Genomic DNA, 16,717 nt, shown 5'->3' with positions numbered 1-16,717 from the left:
TGGGGTATTTTGGGTTGGTGTGTTTTGGAGGTTTTTTGAGAAATAATTTCTTCTGAAAATATCAAGGTTCGTTTTGTCCTGGAGGCAGGCATGTCTCTGCAGATGCCACTCAGTTTCAGTGAAATGAGAGAGGAAAATGTTCAAGTCCACATAAAATAAAGAAAGAAAACCAAAAGGGGCAAGTAAATACAATTAGTACACTTCACACCAAGTGAGTAAGGGAACTGATAAAGTTATCCACTGTCTTGGATTGTCCAATCATATGTCTTTAAGCTTAGATTTATGAACTTTCTGTAAAATCTGCTTGGCCCCATTCCCAAAATGTTGCCAATCCACATTTATTTGTTTTGGAAAGAAAATTTCATTTCTTAAATCTTTCATCATATCCTCACTTCTCAGATTTCTAAGAGTTCAGGATTTCTCAGATTTCTAGGATAGCCAAGAACATTGTTGCTGCAATACTGCAGCCACCTTGCCCTTTCTTTTGTGAAAGGTGGAACAATAGGGCTTTATTTCCCCACTTCTGCAACTTGGTCCAATAGCAAGAGAACTGCAAATCAAGAATTCATTTGTGTAAGTGGAAAGAGAGTCAGGCTTTTCATGCTCTCCTAGAGCTCATATTAAATATGTGGCATGAACACATTTTAGTGTTCGGAAGGTCTGGTTTTGGTAGGTTGCTGGTTTAATTTCAGCTAATTCCAGTCTCACTGCAAGGCACTGATGGCTGTCAGTAAAAGCCTCCCAAATAACATCCCCTCCTCATTCTCCATTACTGTCAAGAGGCCACAATGATGTTGGGTCAAAACTGCTCCACTCTCTTCCTTCTCTTTTGGTGGTACAGACATGCATTTGGGTGTGTGTACTTCACAAATTTTTAGGGTGTCCACTACTTTAGCTTTAGCTAAAGTAGTCACTTTGTCAGTCACTTCCTGACTTCTGTAGGAAGTGAGAAATCCTCTCACTCATGCAGAGATACATGAGTGTCTCACATTTATGTGTGTTCCTCAATAATTTTTTTACTGATGATTTCAAACAAATACAGAAGGACAGAGTGCTTGCTTCTTCTCATGTTGCATGATAGAGGGCAGCTGAAGACCCCACAGAAGAGTCCTGAAAAATGAAAGACTACAATGTGACTATATACATTTGAAATACCTAAAATCCACTAAAGAAATGTTTTAGGAGTCATCTCCTGTGATTAGAAACAGTTTCAATCAGCGCCTGTAATCAGCCAAGAAACACAAACCCCTAGGAAGTCAGGCTTCATTATTTCTAGTGTTATTTCTCTGTGAGACACAGCTACTTGTTACTGTCTCCAAATGGCAGATAAAAGATGCTCAAGAAAGTCGCTTCACAGCGAGGGAATGCCTCGGCAGGAATCCAAGAGGTGCCTCTCCATGCCTGGTGGATCTTCAAGCACGGATTTTAAGGCTTCAGAACATCTCCTGGGCCAGCTGGGATAACCCCAGTGTCCCTGCACTGTAGGCAGGTGTCTCTCTCTCTCCCTCACACTTGCTCACCTTCACGTGTTTTAAGAAATATTTTCATTCTTCTTGCAGTTGAATAGGCTGGATGAAAGCTTAATACCTACAAGCCTCAAAATATAACAACAGCCCTGAAGAGACTGAGGACATTACTCGAGTTATGGCTGTGTATTACGTGTTTATGGGAGCAGCTGGAGGTGGGGAGATTTCCAGCCCTCTCAGTATTTTGCTATGATTTAGACAACATTAAGCACATCTATTCAGGACTATATTTCTTCTGTTTGAAGAGCCTCCAGGCAGTTTTAGTGTACTCCTGATAAAAATTGAAGATGTGGGAAATGCAGTGTCCTCCATAGGAGGATATATTGTCTCAAAAAATTATTTTTTATCAGCTTTGTCAAAACTTGGACCCCAGGATTTTCTGCTGAGAAGAACAGCAGATATTCATTTGCTTGAAAGGAAATTCATGCATAATTTGTTGTAATAGGTTTGCTAGAGCTATTCTGCTGTTTTCTTGCTATGTTTAAGTACTGGATTAATCATGGAACAGTAGTTTAGCCACATGCCTTTTAGTTTTAGGTGTATCAAGAAACAAAAAATGCAATTTGTATTTTACGGCAAATTTGGTTCCACAGATGTCATCTTGTAAGAAACATTTTTTGTTACAGAATATCTACTTTCTCTCTGTGTGGAAATAATAAAATTAAATTTTAAGTAAACGGGATTGCCTCAGAGTAGTGTACCTGTCTTTCTGAGGACAATTTCTAAATCTCATTTCACCAGTTTTCCACATTACAACAGGATTACTGTATATTAAACATGTGTGAAATACTTCATAAAGTATTCCAAAAATGCAGTACTACTTATACAAGAAATAAAGTAATAATTTCTCTCTTTTTGTACTATATTTAATTGGCTACTATATATAATTTTACTGTATTAGGGTGTTTTTATCTAATATGCACCTTTTGATCATAAATTACAAGACAAAGCAGGAGTTTTATTTAAAAAAAGCCCTGCAGTTGGGGATGACTTCTGCTTGCCAGTACTTGCAATAAACAAGTCAGAAAATAATGAGAATTACCTCTTTTTGAGAGAGAAAGTTTAACTTTGAAGAACTTGACAGTATGGGAAACTAAGAATTATCAGAGAACAAAGTACAAATCCAAATAAACATATGTACCCATTTACTTATTTGTTTCAAGTTCACCATGCTCACCCACAGGTGCATAGAATTTAAAGGAAACAATGAGAAACAGAGGCCTGATATTAAAAATTTAAAAATAATCCTGGCCATCTCCATTGCCTCTGGCACCTTTGCTCATAGGCAGTGTTCTTTATTGCCACGAGCATAAGAGCATGCCATTGGGATGGTGTCAAAGCACCGTGGCTACCAGGAGTGCTCAACCACGATTGAGAAGGATGTATGTTTATCAGCTAGGGAGGGATTAGGGGTACACAGAGGCATTGGGGGAGCAAACCTGACTGAACCTGCTTGGTCTGTTCAAAGAGGCATGAGGAAGGTCTGCAGGACATGAGACAAGGGTTTATTTTCACCATTTCAAAATTAAATGACAGCTCAAGATTAGCTCACAGTAGCCCAGCAAAATTGAAATGAATATCAGGTCCAACAGAGTTCAGGACTTACTCTCTGTAGTGGTGGTGGGAACCTCTTCTTAAAATATTTTGAAAGAGAATGCTCTGAACCTCTGTTATTGAAATGAGTTGTCACAGGCTCAGCCCTGCCTCAGTGGTTCAAACCATGTAAGCAAGTTCCTAAATCCCTGTAAGGAACTGCATGCTTGCAGGTGTTTCCTGACTAGAGAGATATAGAACTTTGACTGAAAAAAAGCCTCTAGCAGAGGCTTGAGGACTTATCTATGTGGATGCTGTGTGAGAAAGCTCAGCTGATCTTTGCTGTAATGAAAACAAGAGATACAGAAGCCAAAAAAGAAAAAAGCCAACAAAAATAGCTAACAAAAACCAAACCAGAAACAGCTAAATCCTCCAAGTCAAAAGAGCAATGTGGCTATGGTGTGATGTAAGAAGCCATGTTGGAAGCTTAAAATGAGGGCACAATCTGAACCCAAACTGCCTGTCCCAGATGCCCCAGGTTCACCACTGTACAAGCAGAGTTAAACACTGCAGGTTGGTGAACCCGAGCGAAGAATTAACTTCTCCAAGGAGCAAGGTACTATTAGAGTTCATCTGTGCAATGGACCCAATTTAATAAGCTCCTATCTGTCAATTCAAGTGTCTCTCCACCATTATAGAATAATAACCCTTTTGAAATATGGAAAAACAAGGTTTTCCAGGACAGGTGAACTTAGAAAACAGATTTCATATCCAAATTCTACTAGAAAGAATTACTGGAATATGCACTGAATACTGATGTCATGACTTCTGTATAACCATTTATGAATTCACACATATGAATCTACAGTCAGCATGCTATATAATGAGCAAGCTGTATTAAGTCAGAACTTTTATTTGCCTCCAGAATACTGTACTAGAGCAATGGCAAGCTGCTCCTGAAAGGCCATTCCCATCCCTAACACTCTCTATTATTTGCACAGAGTAACAGAATCCTTGCTGTTATTTACATGGAAATAGCAGTAAAAATAATTAGTTTACATAAAAAGAAGGCCTTTGACCCATCATTTTTACTGTTAAAATCCCATAATATTTGCTATGTGTATAATCCTTATGTCCACCTTTGGGATTAAGATTCTTACAATGAGCTTTAAAAAAAAAAAAAGAAAAAAGAGAAACATAAATGGACCAGTGTTGTAACTCCTGGCAATAGTTCCTACAGTAGACAACACCATGACCTACCATAACCTACTTATAAACCTTTCTTTTACATGGCAACAGGTCAAATTTCTTTGGCCTTTTCTCATCTCATAGTCCTGGTATCCTGCTTTCTCTTCTAAAATTTTGCCCTGAATCAAGAGATAAAAGACTATAATCCAAATAAAAGATTGTGGACAAACAGGGGAAAATACAGAGGTTCTGTCACAGTTTGGAGCCACCACAGGCAACCAAGAAACATCAAGGGGTCAAAAATGGATTTGTTCCCCAAGCAGAATAGCAAGCAGAGTACACAAGATCCTGAAGGCGGGAAGGTGATGTTACATGGGAAGCAAAATTTGAGAAGAAAATTAGGTCAGGTGATTGGCAGCAGCTTAAAGAAACTCTGTTGAAAGCAGAGACACAAAGATTGTAATGCAGAGCAAATCTGCCATGAGAGAGTCATGTGGCTGGAGTGTCAGTTCTTCAAAACTTCAAATAACACACATAAACCAAAATCTGTGGAGAAGTACAGAATTGTGCCAATATGTTGATATGATTTGAAGAGTCACAGCACACAAAGAAATATAATTAATAAGGTACATATAGAATAACAAAAAGTTTCTTGTAAAAACATAAACTGTTAAAGAAAAATCAAGGAGAGAATTGATCCACCACTCAGTTGAAGGGAACTATTGACTAGTGACTCCGAGAAAGCCAACTCTGTAATGGCTATTTTGCTTTTGTTCACTGGAAGGGTCAACCCTGACAGAAGGGTTTACATCAGTAGCAAAGAGCTGGAAATACTTGCTAAATGACAGAAGAATGAGATTAGGCCATGCCTATGTGAGTTAAATGACCTGAGATCAGCAAGGCTGATGGAATTCATCTGACACCATTTAGGTGATAACTGAAGCATTTCCACAGTTGTAAATACTGTCTTTAAGAATTGTGTGGAAGAGGTAAAGTTTTGAAAGACTGGAAAGGTAATAACACCTATTTTTAAATGTAAGACAAAAGAGGAGATGCAGAATTATGACCCTTTTAAATAATCCATTGAAATACAATTCTCAAACAAATAGAGGAAGCAAACAGAAAATAAGAAAGAAACAGATGATAGACACATGGATTAATCAAGAATAAGACATTCCAAACCAAACCCATTATTTCTTACAAAAGGATAACAGGCCTCATGAATCACAGAAGTGATACAACTTGACACAAGCAAATTTTTTAGTATGGTAAATGTTAGAAAAAATGGCAAAAGCAAACTAAAAAAAAATGCAGTGTAGATTAAACTAATACAAGGTAGGGTTCTGTGGAACTAGCAAAAGAAACATTTTTCAGTCTTTCCATTAACCACTGTCAAAATAGAAGACTGCATTTACTGCAAATATACAGGGGGTTTCTCCTGCCAAAACTCCTCTTCCTTTCATTAAATGGCATCGATGACAGAATAGACATTCTACTTATTAAACCTGACAATCTGACAAAGTTGAAAAGGGCTGCAAGCAAGTTAGAGGACAGCCTGGAAATCAGAATAATCTTGACAAACTGAAGCTACAGTTTTAAAAAATATGGTACTATTCAATAGGAGCAAGTGCACAATACAGCTCTGAAAACAGTACAGAAATCAAGGATGAAGCAAGTGGCATGGGAGAAGTACAATTAAAGGACTGGGTGTAAGAGGATACATTTGCATTGGTATTTCAGTTCTGCTCAGATGTAGAAGCAGATTATCACTTTCAAACTTTGCTTTACACTACAGGGTTATTTGGAAACTAGATTCCTTCCCACAAAAGGTGAGCCAGAAGAGGTGTTTTAGGTGGACCCAAATGCCTTCAGCTGCTTGTGGGCATGCAGGCTGCAGTGTTAAAGTCAGTCCAAGGTGGAAATCTGGCATGTGCATGGTGTGCAAATCACGAGCTCAGCACCAGGTGCTCACTCCACATCTTGGTCCCTGTTGCCACACACCCCTTGTTAAAGCACTCATCAGCTTAATGCATCACAAGCTGACTGACTACTGAATCAGCTGTGCTGTGAATGAGACAAATGTGACAGCAGGATTACATAGGGACTGTGAGGCAACTAAAGCAATCCTTTTCTGTCTGGTGAGATCTCTGTGAGAGTACTGCAGTCAGCACCACACTTTTAATTAGCAGTTGGAGCAGATAGCCTAGAAACATCAGAAGAAAGCCATAAGAGAGATCACCACTCTCCAAAACACAAGCTACAGGAAAGATGTGGGACTGTTATATTTCTAGAAGAAAAGGGTGAAATAGTAACAGCTTTCATATCCAACAAAGGTTGTTGCAAAGAGAAGGGGGATAAACTGACACCTTTGAAAGCTGTGTCTACTGTTGGGGAGGCAATACAGATTGCTCATACAAAAATTTGCCTAATAAAGTGGCTGAGAAAGCAGTAAGCAAGGAGCTTCATCATCCACAACACAGGAAGGTTTCACAAACAGGTGAGAAAAGCATCCGTCAGACTTGGTTTAAACACAGTTTGTTCTGCTGTAGAAAGGGCCACTTAAGACCTCAACCAGAGCAATTTTTTTTTCCTTTTTTAAATTTAAATAGTAAAATTACTATTTCCTGCTCCTTTCATCTTGTCTTTCTAACTTTTGAATTATTCCAATGATCTTCCATTTGCATTTCATTTTACATCTTTCTGATATTTCCATTATCCATCCCATCTCCACTTTTCCACTTTTGGCATTGTACTTCATCTGTGGTATTGCTTCTACTAGGATAGCCCTCCTTTTTCCCATGTGCAAAGCAATCTGCCTGTCTTAATTCAATTTCCTACAAGTATTTGCATACAACTTGCTTAACTAAACATTGTACCTTCCCCTTCCGCATTGTTATGCATCTTAGTGTTTGTGCAATAGGGAAAAATGACAATGTTGAGGGGGGCTTTTTTTTTTCAGCATCTCCTTTTATCTGTACTGACCAAGAAAACTCAGAGATTGTCACCATTTTCCTTAAAATAGGATAACTCAGTGTAGAAGAATACAGCAACAATGCAGAGGAGAAAGGATGCAGCTAATCATTGCAGAAGTTTGCAGAGATTATCTTTCAAATAACAAAAGGCATTACTAGGCTCTAATGGGGAGCCTAGTTATGGGGATGGTTATAAGGAAAAATATTATGCATGCATACAAATCTCTGTGGCTTTTTCTCAGATTATATACAGCTACATATGTAAAATAACAGATAATGATTATTGCATGTTTCTTTGCTGGTATTTCTGCTTTCCTCTGGTGCTTTGAAAGCACCCAGCACAACCCATGGGCATGGAGCAGAGCTCCACTACCACTGGCTGCTGAGTGACAGCCCAGAGTCAGCCTCTGGGCTGAGCTCCCAGTTACCAAAAAACCTTGTGTCCCTTGTGATAAATTTCTGCTTCCCATCTGTCATGCTGATACAGCACAATAAAACACCTCGTTCTACAGAAAATTACTGTCTTCTCAGATTCCAGCTACTGATGGCATGAATCTGGGAGTCCAATTTCCTTCTTTTGACTTTAGAACCACACAGCTGCCGTGAGAGGCTGCATTTTCTTCAAACACAGGCAGCAGTGCCAGGATGTGCCTATACACTCTCTATATGCTCATATCATAGTGCCTGAACTAACCTCCAGACAGTCACTGCCAAGCCTACAACTTGCTTTTGGTTCAGTTACAGCCAGTTGACACAAAGACTTGTCAAAGCAAGAAATAGAGGGGTTCTATGGAGAACATTAACTTAATTACTATACTTTTTAGAAGGCATGAAGAAGACCTGGAATTTAAAAGTAAACTTGCTTTGTCTTACATGTGATTTTCAGAAATAACAGATGCACTATCAGTTTTACAATATAATTCATTTGTTATAAATTTCATCGGTGAATATTTTATTTCTAATATATAATTTGTGCTTTCATGACAGCTATGGGCATCTTTATTATCTCTTACAAAGAAAAGGTGAATTCTGCTCAATTTGTTCAAGCAAATTGTCTCTCTTGTTAAAAATGGTATTCAGTTATATTAGACCAAAAGTACTAAAGAAAACCTTAGCTCTCTTCAGCTTTCTATGCCTTTTACACTCCCTTTACATCTTAGATAGCACTTCAGGAAACCATATTTTGGGAAAAAAGATAAATTTCTTCCATTATTTTTTCTTTTCATCTCCCTCTGTTTTTCTTCTCTGGCCAAACAAGTTCAGTGTTCACTAGTAAATGAGGTGTTCAGTGTAAGTGAACAATGGAAGTACTTTATAGACTTATTTCTTGCTGGTGGATCCATTTCTATATTAAATATGGTTATAAGCCCAAACAAAACATAACTCCACTAATCTACCAAATATAATATTTGATATCATCCGTCTCAGTTTTGGTTTTTCCATCCTTAGATCAGAGAGAAGAATGAATTGCACAGTTCACTCAGCAAAAACTTGAGGATTTCTTGGGGACAAATACAGATGCTTTCAACTGGATGATTGTGTGTTACAAATAAGTTTTATTTTTTATTTTAGATAGGAGACTACTTTGTTAAAAACTAAAATTAAGGAAAGACAGTTGAGTCTTATTAGGTACTGAGTTGGACCATTTATTAATATTACATAAACAACCCTTCTCTTCTTTTTGAAATACAGACTATCCCCAGAAAGGAATTTCATAGCTTTAGTCACAATAGAGCCTTGTGGGACACTAATAAAGCCCTCAGAAAGTGATTTTCAAATATGTCAAAGGACCTTGCAACTTTCAGCATGTGTCAGAGCACACAAATATGCAAGACACATTCAGATGGGTCCCTTTGAGGATCTATTTTCATGCTCAGTGCACTACTTGTCAAAGTACATGGAGTCCAGCTGCAGGGAGCCAGGGTTAATCTCCTGCTGCACTGCAAAGCCTCCCATGGGACGTGTCTGAGCCACACAGATCCTCCAGCACACGGGTGCTCAGCCCTTCTCTGCCTGAATCCTCACCTTCCCTGATGACCAGAAGCAACTGCCTTGGCACCTCTCTAAACCAGGACTCCCACAGCTCAGTGCAAGAGTGCAGCTGAGCAGGCACTGAGGCCAGCTGAGGGCTACATAGCTACATATAGAAGTAGTCCAAGAAAAAAGTCTTCACATTTGATTTTCAGTATAAGAATTTATGTGTCTATCTTGCTAGTAAAGCTTGCACCCTGCAGCATAGGCCACAGCTGTTTGCATCCTTGACTCACAGCTCTTATCCCTATGTCATGGCAGGTAGGGGGAAGCTGAGGCTAGATTTTTTTTCATTCACCAAACAAATGCAAGTTTTAGGTCAAACAATTTAAAATCATGTCAGATTTTTGAAAAGCAAAAACTGTTCTGACCAGAGGAAAATACAAAAGAAAGTGAAGGACATCATCTCGGTGTTTTAAAAGGCAGTATAAATAAATTGCAGCATTCTGAATGGTGCTTCACAGAAGAATGTAAGCAAAGGGTCATAAACAACAGGAGCAAAGAAGTTGTTTTGGTTCTAGCAAAGCATTTAATGAATTTCTTTTTTTTTTTTACAGTTTCACTCACAAATTGTAAAACCTATGGTCCCACAGCTCTAATTAGGACAGTTAGCTATGAGGCAGTTTAAGAATTGCACTGGGGCTCCTGCAAATTAAATTGCTGCTCTAAGTGTCAAATTGATGGATGGTCCAAGAGATGGGTCAGACAGGTCTGTCTGATGCACAGACCCTGAGACCAGGGTCTCCTGTTGGATGTCTGAGGTGTTCTGCTCCGAGTCCACCTTTTATTAAGGGAGAACAGTGTGTGGACCTATTGCAAGATCTATGGAACAGACCTTTTTGATTCTGTATTTGTATCATGGGTCTCACTCTGCAAGTACAGAGTGAACACACTGCCACTGCATGGATAATACATTAAAGACTTTGAAGTTTCCAGGTACAGTGATAAAGGAAGAGAGATAAAACCTCAAAGAGAATTTTACTATGAGTAATATATAAATATCAAAAATCTATTTTCAGCATGAAATATTCAAGTCCACTGTCCAAATGCTTCATGGAATATTCTTCAGGAAATTGAAGAACAATAATAAAACAAACTGGCACTGACTATTTGCATTAAGGAAACACTGAGAACAACAGATGGGTTTATAGCTACCTTTTATAATAACCCTTCATAAAGTATTTTGAAAAAGACCTTCCAGGTTCTAATCTGATTAAAAAACAGACTCTCCTCAATGCTTTTCTATAGCCTAAATTAGCAACAATTACTCTGAAAAATATGCTACCCTTTCTCTCTCTGATCCTGTGTCTTTTCCTCCTATTTTCTCTTTGAGAGAGGAAAACTAAAACAGTTCAGCTGGACATTAAAATCCATAAAATGGAAAAGAGAGTGCTGTGGGACATGGAGGACTGAATATTCAGAATGTTTTTTTTAAAACTGTACATAAATCTTCTGAGAGTGTGTATTGAGAGTGTGCAGGAATTATATTAAAGAATAAGAAGAGGTTAAGGTATCTATTTTGTACACCCAGACTGAATACAAACTTTTTATTTCCAAGAGATTGACGTTTAGCTTACTTTGTTCCAATTACTTGTTTTTTTAACAGATGAATAAAAATCCTTCCAACACGATGGCTTTGGCTCCTAACACTTCTAACAAAAGAGAGACAGTGTGCATATTTGGAACTGGAGATTTTGGTCGAGCTCTGGGGCATAAGATGATTCAGGCTGGCTACCCAGTGGTGTATGGAAGCCGAAGCACCCAGATATCCAACCTGATTCCCAAGGATGCAGAGGTGCTGGGCCACGCAGAGGCAGCACAGAAAGCTGCCATCATCATTCTAGCAATCCAGAGGCAGCATTACAACTTTCTCACGCCACTAGCAGAGGTTCTCCGTGGAAAAGTCTTGGTGGACATAAGCAACAACTTGAAATTAAACCAGTACGCTGAGTCGAACGCGGAGCACCTGGCGCAGCTGCTGCCTGGCAGTAAGGTTGTGAAAGCCTTTAACACCGTGTCAGCCTGGGCCTTGCAGTCGGGCACGCTGGACGCAAGCCGGCAGGTAAGGCTGAGCAACGGGGACCGTCTCTGTCACACTAATACATCACATGGCTTCTTCTCAGCTACACAAAACACACCTGGGACAGCGGAATTAGGCAGAGTTGAGATGGTGTTTTCACTATCATCTCTCATTTCAAACTAAATGCGAGCTAAAATTCACTTTGGGTTTTTCATATGGCATGACAGTGACTATAAATACCTCGCCTCTGAAATCAGAGAGGTGTTTAGAGACACTAGAGAAGTAAGAGAAGAAAGACAGCAGAGCTAAAAGAGACAACAAATCAGGAGTGTTACATCAATTGGTCATCAGAGTTCTGAAGTTAAACAGAAATGAGATAGGAGGAATTTTCACAGCAAGAATAAAATGAAGAAAGCAAAATAAGGGAGGCAAGGGATGTGATAGGGCAATGAGTATTGGCAAAAGAAGTATGCTAAAAGGTGAATAAATTACTACAGCTTTTTAAATCATTGCCACCTAAGTTTAACACAACATCAGTGTATGCAAACTGTTTTAATCACCTCCTCAACCACAGGCCAGCAGGCACAGAGCTGGCCATAGGAAGCAGATAAGTAATTTTTTAAGGCCCTGTTTTCTGTCACTTCAAAGGACAGTGATCTTGTACAACACATGAAATCATCCACCTACTCAAAGCATTGCTAACTTTGCTCTCTGCTGTCAGATAAATGGTTTTGGCTAGAGACCTAAGGGATTCCAAGCCAAGGTTCTATAAACCCGCACCATCTCAACAAAAGCAGAAATTGCCCCCTTTCTCCCTGTTCCAAAAGGACTATATTGTCTTACACACTCACAGAAAAGATGATTTCTTCACTATTTTACTAGACCTGGAAAGAACTAATATTTACCTTTGTGACAGGCAAATCGTGTTTTAAAGATCTCTGTCCTCACTTCCCTGGAGTATTTATGGGCCACTATAGCAGCAACTGAAAATTTTGCTCTTAGTCAAGGTTACTGAAAATTTTGCTTCAATTTAGCCCTATAAAATCTTATGCTTACAAACTACTTGCAGACCTTCACAAAAATATGTCTTCTACTCAAAGACATATACTAAGCCTGTTATACACTGTTCTTTCCAGATATAAATTTTTCCATTTGAAACAGTCTTCTTCCCTAAAGAATCATATTCAAAGTTCCTTGACTTGTTTGCCAAAAGTACCCATAGGGTACTTTTTTGCCTATATTAATTAGGGTCAGCAGTAAGCTAAGTAAGCAAAGAAGCAGCCAAGGAAGCTTGTGCTTACTGTCCATATCCAGGCAGGATGGCAGTAGAGAAAGTCACCAAAATCTGTAAAAAAGTAAACTTCTGTTTGTTTTTGTCTGCAGGTATTTGTCTGTGGAGATGATGTGGAAGCTAAACAAATGGTCATGAATATTGTTCGTGCACTGGGTCTCACTCCACTAGACAAGGGATCCCTCTTGGCTGCTCAAGAAATAGAAAATTACCCTCTGCAACTCTTTCCAATGTGGAGGTTTCCCATCTTTTTGTCCCTTGGCCTAACTGCATTCTTCTTCTTCTACTGTGTGGCTCTTGATATAATTTACACTTACATTTATGAAAAGAAAAACTTTTCATTTTTTATTGCAATTACCATTCCAAATCGGGTCTGCCCTGTAATGGCACTCATCCTTCTCGCCTTGGTGTATCTGCCTGGTATATTTGCTGCAATTATTCAGTTATACAGAGGTACCAAGTACCGCCGTTTCCCAGACTGGCTGGACAAATGGATGCTGTGTAGGAAACAGCTTGGACTAATAGCCTTGGCATTTGCTTCCCTGCATGTTGTGCTCACTCTGGTTAGTCCAAGGCGTGCCTTCACAAAGTGGAAAACCGGCAAAGGAATCATCTCCCAGGTAAGTTTTGTTCCCTGCTCTAAGTCTTCCTTTCTTCTGGCCCTGTTTAAATACTACCGTCTACCTGGAGCTTCAGAAATCCATGCGGACAGTCCAATGTTCTTTAAAACAGAGTAATATTCCTAGCTTTTGTTTCTTCCAGACATTGATATATCTACATTTTGTTGATATTATGTTGAGCTGAGGGGATTTCTGGCCTCAGTCTTCCTCCTAGATAGTTGACATATTAATAAAATAATCAGGGAAAATGTAAACACTATTTCTTCATATACCTTTAGGACTATAATATATTATGACTTTCTGATCTCACTTAACAAAGGATCACATATCTCTCTTCAACAGGTTTACAGAGCAGTAAAATATGTACCTCAGATACAGTTACATGGAATCTACATGTAATATAATTCTTCTGCTTTTTGAGCAGGCATTCAAAGTAAATCTCTGATAATCAGAGAGTTAATGTTTATTCATCTCCTACTTACTTGTAAGGAAACTTTTTCTCCTTATTGGTGCTAAAACTACTAGCACTAAAATACACCTGGTCTTCTTTTCTTCAGGTACTGAACAATAAAACAGAACCACTCGACCACACTAATGCCTGGCTTAGTGACTCTTATTTGGCTTTGGGAATTTTAGGATTTTTTTTATTTGTTCTTCTGGGAATAACTTCCTTGCCTTCAATCAGCAACAATGTCAACTGGCGAGAATTTCGATTTGTTCAGGTAAGAAGACCATCTCAAAAAAACTTCTTCTAAAAACACCTCCTTCCCTTGTCAACAGTGGCCAGGGGCAGGTTTACTAAAGACTTATGGCTTTCCTCCATTATTATCTCCAAATGTGCATTATCCACCATCACACAGTGAAAAAAACATCTTTATGGCTGTACAGCTGTAAAAACTCACAACTGCTCTGATGGCTGCTTATGGTACAGCTGGGATTACTACATTAACAAGAGAAAGATGGGAAGATGTGAGCTCCTAAATGAAAAACAGAAAGCTGAATTTTATATCAAGTTCCACAATTGTACTAAGTGACAAAATAATTTAGCCATTTTATTGGGTTAATTTTTTTTGTTCACAAAATAATTCACTTAAAATAGATCTGAAAATTACTTTATAACTCAAATCTTCTCAATGCCAAGCATCTAAAGAGAATCTGCAATTTCTGCAGACTGTAAAAAATGCTGTGACTGTAAACAGGCTGCCCTTGGTAACACTATAATCTCAGATCTCCACTCGGAGGAGGTTTGGTGCAAGCTGCCGTGCCTCTGCAGGAGCTGGGCTGGAGGGAAGGGGAGGCAAGAGAAGGGGAAATTACTAACAATGAATGTTTTATCAAGGCAAAAAACTTGCACAGTATGATACTTCTGGAAGGATTAGCACTAGAGCATAAAAAAAAATCTTTAATCTCTCCACTGAATGTCAGTGTTTTCTCTGCTTTTTCACAAATATGACAGGCACTAGCAGTATGTGTGAGCTAGGAAAAATTGTAAGGGTTATTGATGAAGAAAAAACGAAACTAATTAATCTATATCCATTTCAATTCATTTTTTAAAAAATTAATAAGAGCCTTTATGCTATATAAAACAGTTTCATTTCACCAGTCCCCAAGTTGGCACATGCCACAAATCTTACTGTGTCCTTAAATCTGCATATTTTCTGGTTTAATTTACTGTTTTAACCTCTATTTCTTTGCTTCATTTTTTTTTTTTTCCTCTTTCTCCTTTAGTCCAAACTGGGATATCTGGCGCTGATTTTGTGCACTGCACACACGCTGGTTTATGGTGGAAAATGGTTCCTGAGCCCATCAGCATATAAGTGGTATCTTCCAAACATCTATATCCTCTCCCTCATTGTTCCATGTGCTGTACTGGTTGTCAAATTTGTGCTGATATTTCCTTGTATAGACAAACCTCTCACACAAATTCGGCAGGGCTGGGAGAGAAATCCCAAATACTCAAAACAGACAAATTACATTATCAACAAGTCTGCTGTATAATTAGACTACATTGTATTATTAAAAAAATATTATGAGGGCATATCAAAATCAAGTCTTAAGCCTATTCTATCTGGAAAGGGAGACAAAAAGTGAAAACTTGGCCAGGCTCTGTATAAAACAAAGTCACCCCAATGACAAGTTTTAAATATAAATGAGGCCACTGAGTTTCTGCACCCCAGGCATGCTTTCACACAGGTGCAGACCCTCTCTTTCACTTTGTTTATTTCCCCTTGCCTATTTACCCTCCATTCTAAGAAGGGTGCATGAGAAGTAGGTGCTGTTCCATGTCCCTCTTCTGTTTTCCTGAACTCCTCCAGAGCCAAGCAGAACCACAGAAACCTTTTGTGTTAGACAGTGTTCGCTCTTCTTTCTTATCCTGCCCATCAGGACTCAGCTCTACGTGCACCTACACATATCCACAGAGCCATGAGCACTCCTGCATGAGTTTCCACACATTTCCCTGCTTCTAATCCCAGAAGCCACCAGCACCAAGTGAACAGGTGCACGACAGACGCTAGCTAAGGAACAGAGCTTCACCTCCTAGCATTGTTTATCTTCCATTAATATCTGATCCAAGGAGAGAGCTATATTGATGCCTTAGAGATAGTTGAGTAAGATTTGTTTGGTTTATGTACAGGAACCCTGATGTTCAAAGTGTGTGGGTCAAGAACTGCTGAATCTTTGCTTGTACTGCTCTACCAGAAATTCAGGGGCAAGGAGAAGGAGTAGATATCAAAATGGCAGAGATGTGAGAAGTGCTTACAAGCCTCAGCTTTCCAAGTATAGGCAAAAAATGATCTGTGATTTTTTTTTTTTTTTTTGTAAGCAGGGAGTTGTAAGAAAAGAAACTGAAGGAAAATGCTTTTATTTGAGAGGTTATATATCATAGTCATATCTCAGGAAGATAATCCTGTTGATTTTTCAAATAATAAATAATTGGATGTGATATTACAGATATTCTATGAAAATACATGTTTTAAAGACAATAAAGATTTTTGGTTTTACACCGTTGATCTCTGTTATCATTTTGGGAACCTGTTCTGCTAAGATGCAGCTCCTGGTATGCTCAGTTGCACAGAGGTGTTGGGAAGCCTTGGAACAAATAATAAAGGGGGATCCTGTCTTTAGCCAGCTGCCTGGACTTGTCTTCCCCCATCTTTGTTTGCTGTTTGGGTGTTCACATAAGCAGATCTTTGCTTAGTCATCCAAGTAGGCTGAGGATATTGGGGAAAAACAGGTTCCAGCTGGTATGATGACCTCCTGTTGAATTGCAAACAGAAGATCCAACAGTCTCCTTTGGACCGAAGAATAAAGAAAAGAAAAAAATGTGCTGGTTTTATAGAAAGAAAATTGCTTACTATTTTTTTACCTCTCTGCTGTTCTCCCTGTCCATACAAAGAACATTCACCTACATGAAAGTATAAGCATGCTACCTAGCATAGCTAGCTGTGCTTTCAAACTAGTATTATTGAGCAGCTTAAAAAAAAATAAATAAAATAAAATATTTTTTTAAAACCCCCCCAAAAAATAAACAACCA

The 16,717-nt window shown here is 38.7% G+C and overlaps 1 protein-coding gene across 2 annotated transcripts in view; it reads left to right on the top strand.

The window, feature by feature from the left end:
• STEAP4 (STEAP4 metalloreductase) overlaps positions 1 to 16,183 on the top strand; it is a 29,134-nt gene extending 12,951 nt beyond the window's left edge. For both annotated transcript variants that reach the window (XM_018909391.3, XM_009085930.4), the window contains exons 2-5: positions 10,857 to 11,312; positions 12,654 to 13,181; positions 13,739 to 13,903; positions 14,910 to 16,183. In XM_018909391.3, the coding sequence (XP_018764936.3) occupies positions 10,857 to 11,312; positions 12,654 to 13,181; positions 13,739 to 13,903; positions 14,910 to 15,179 (1,419 nt within the window). In that variant the 3' untranslated portion in view covers positions 15,180 to 16,183. The remainder of the gene's footprint in view (positions 1 to 10,856; positions 11,313 to 12,653; positions 13,182 to 13,738; positions 13,904 to 14,909) is intronic.
• Positions 16,184 to 16,717: the final 534 nt, after the last annotated feature.

This window comes from Serinus canaria, chromosome 2 (genome assembly GCF_022539315.1).
Source record: "Serinus canaria isolate serCan28SL12 chromosome 2, serCan2020, whole genome shotgun sequence".
NCBI lineage: Eukaryota > Metazoa > Chordata > Aves > Passeriformes > Fringillidae > Serinus > Serinus canaria.
The sequence above is the reverse complement of the archived record's forward strand: the minus strand, read 5'-3'. Positions and strand labels throughout refer to the sequence as shown.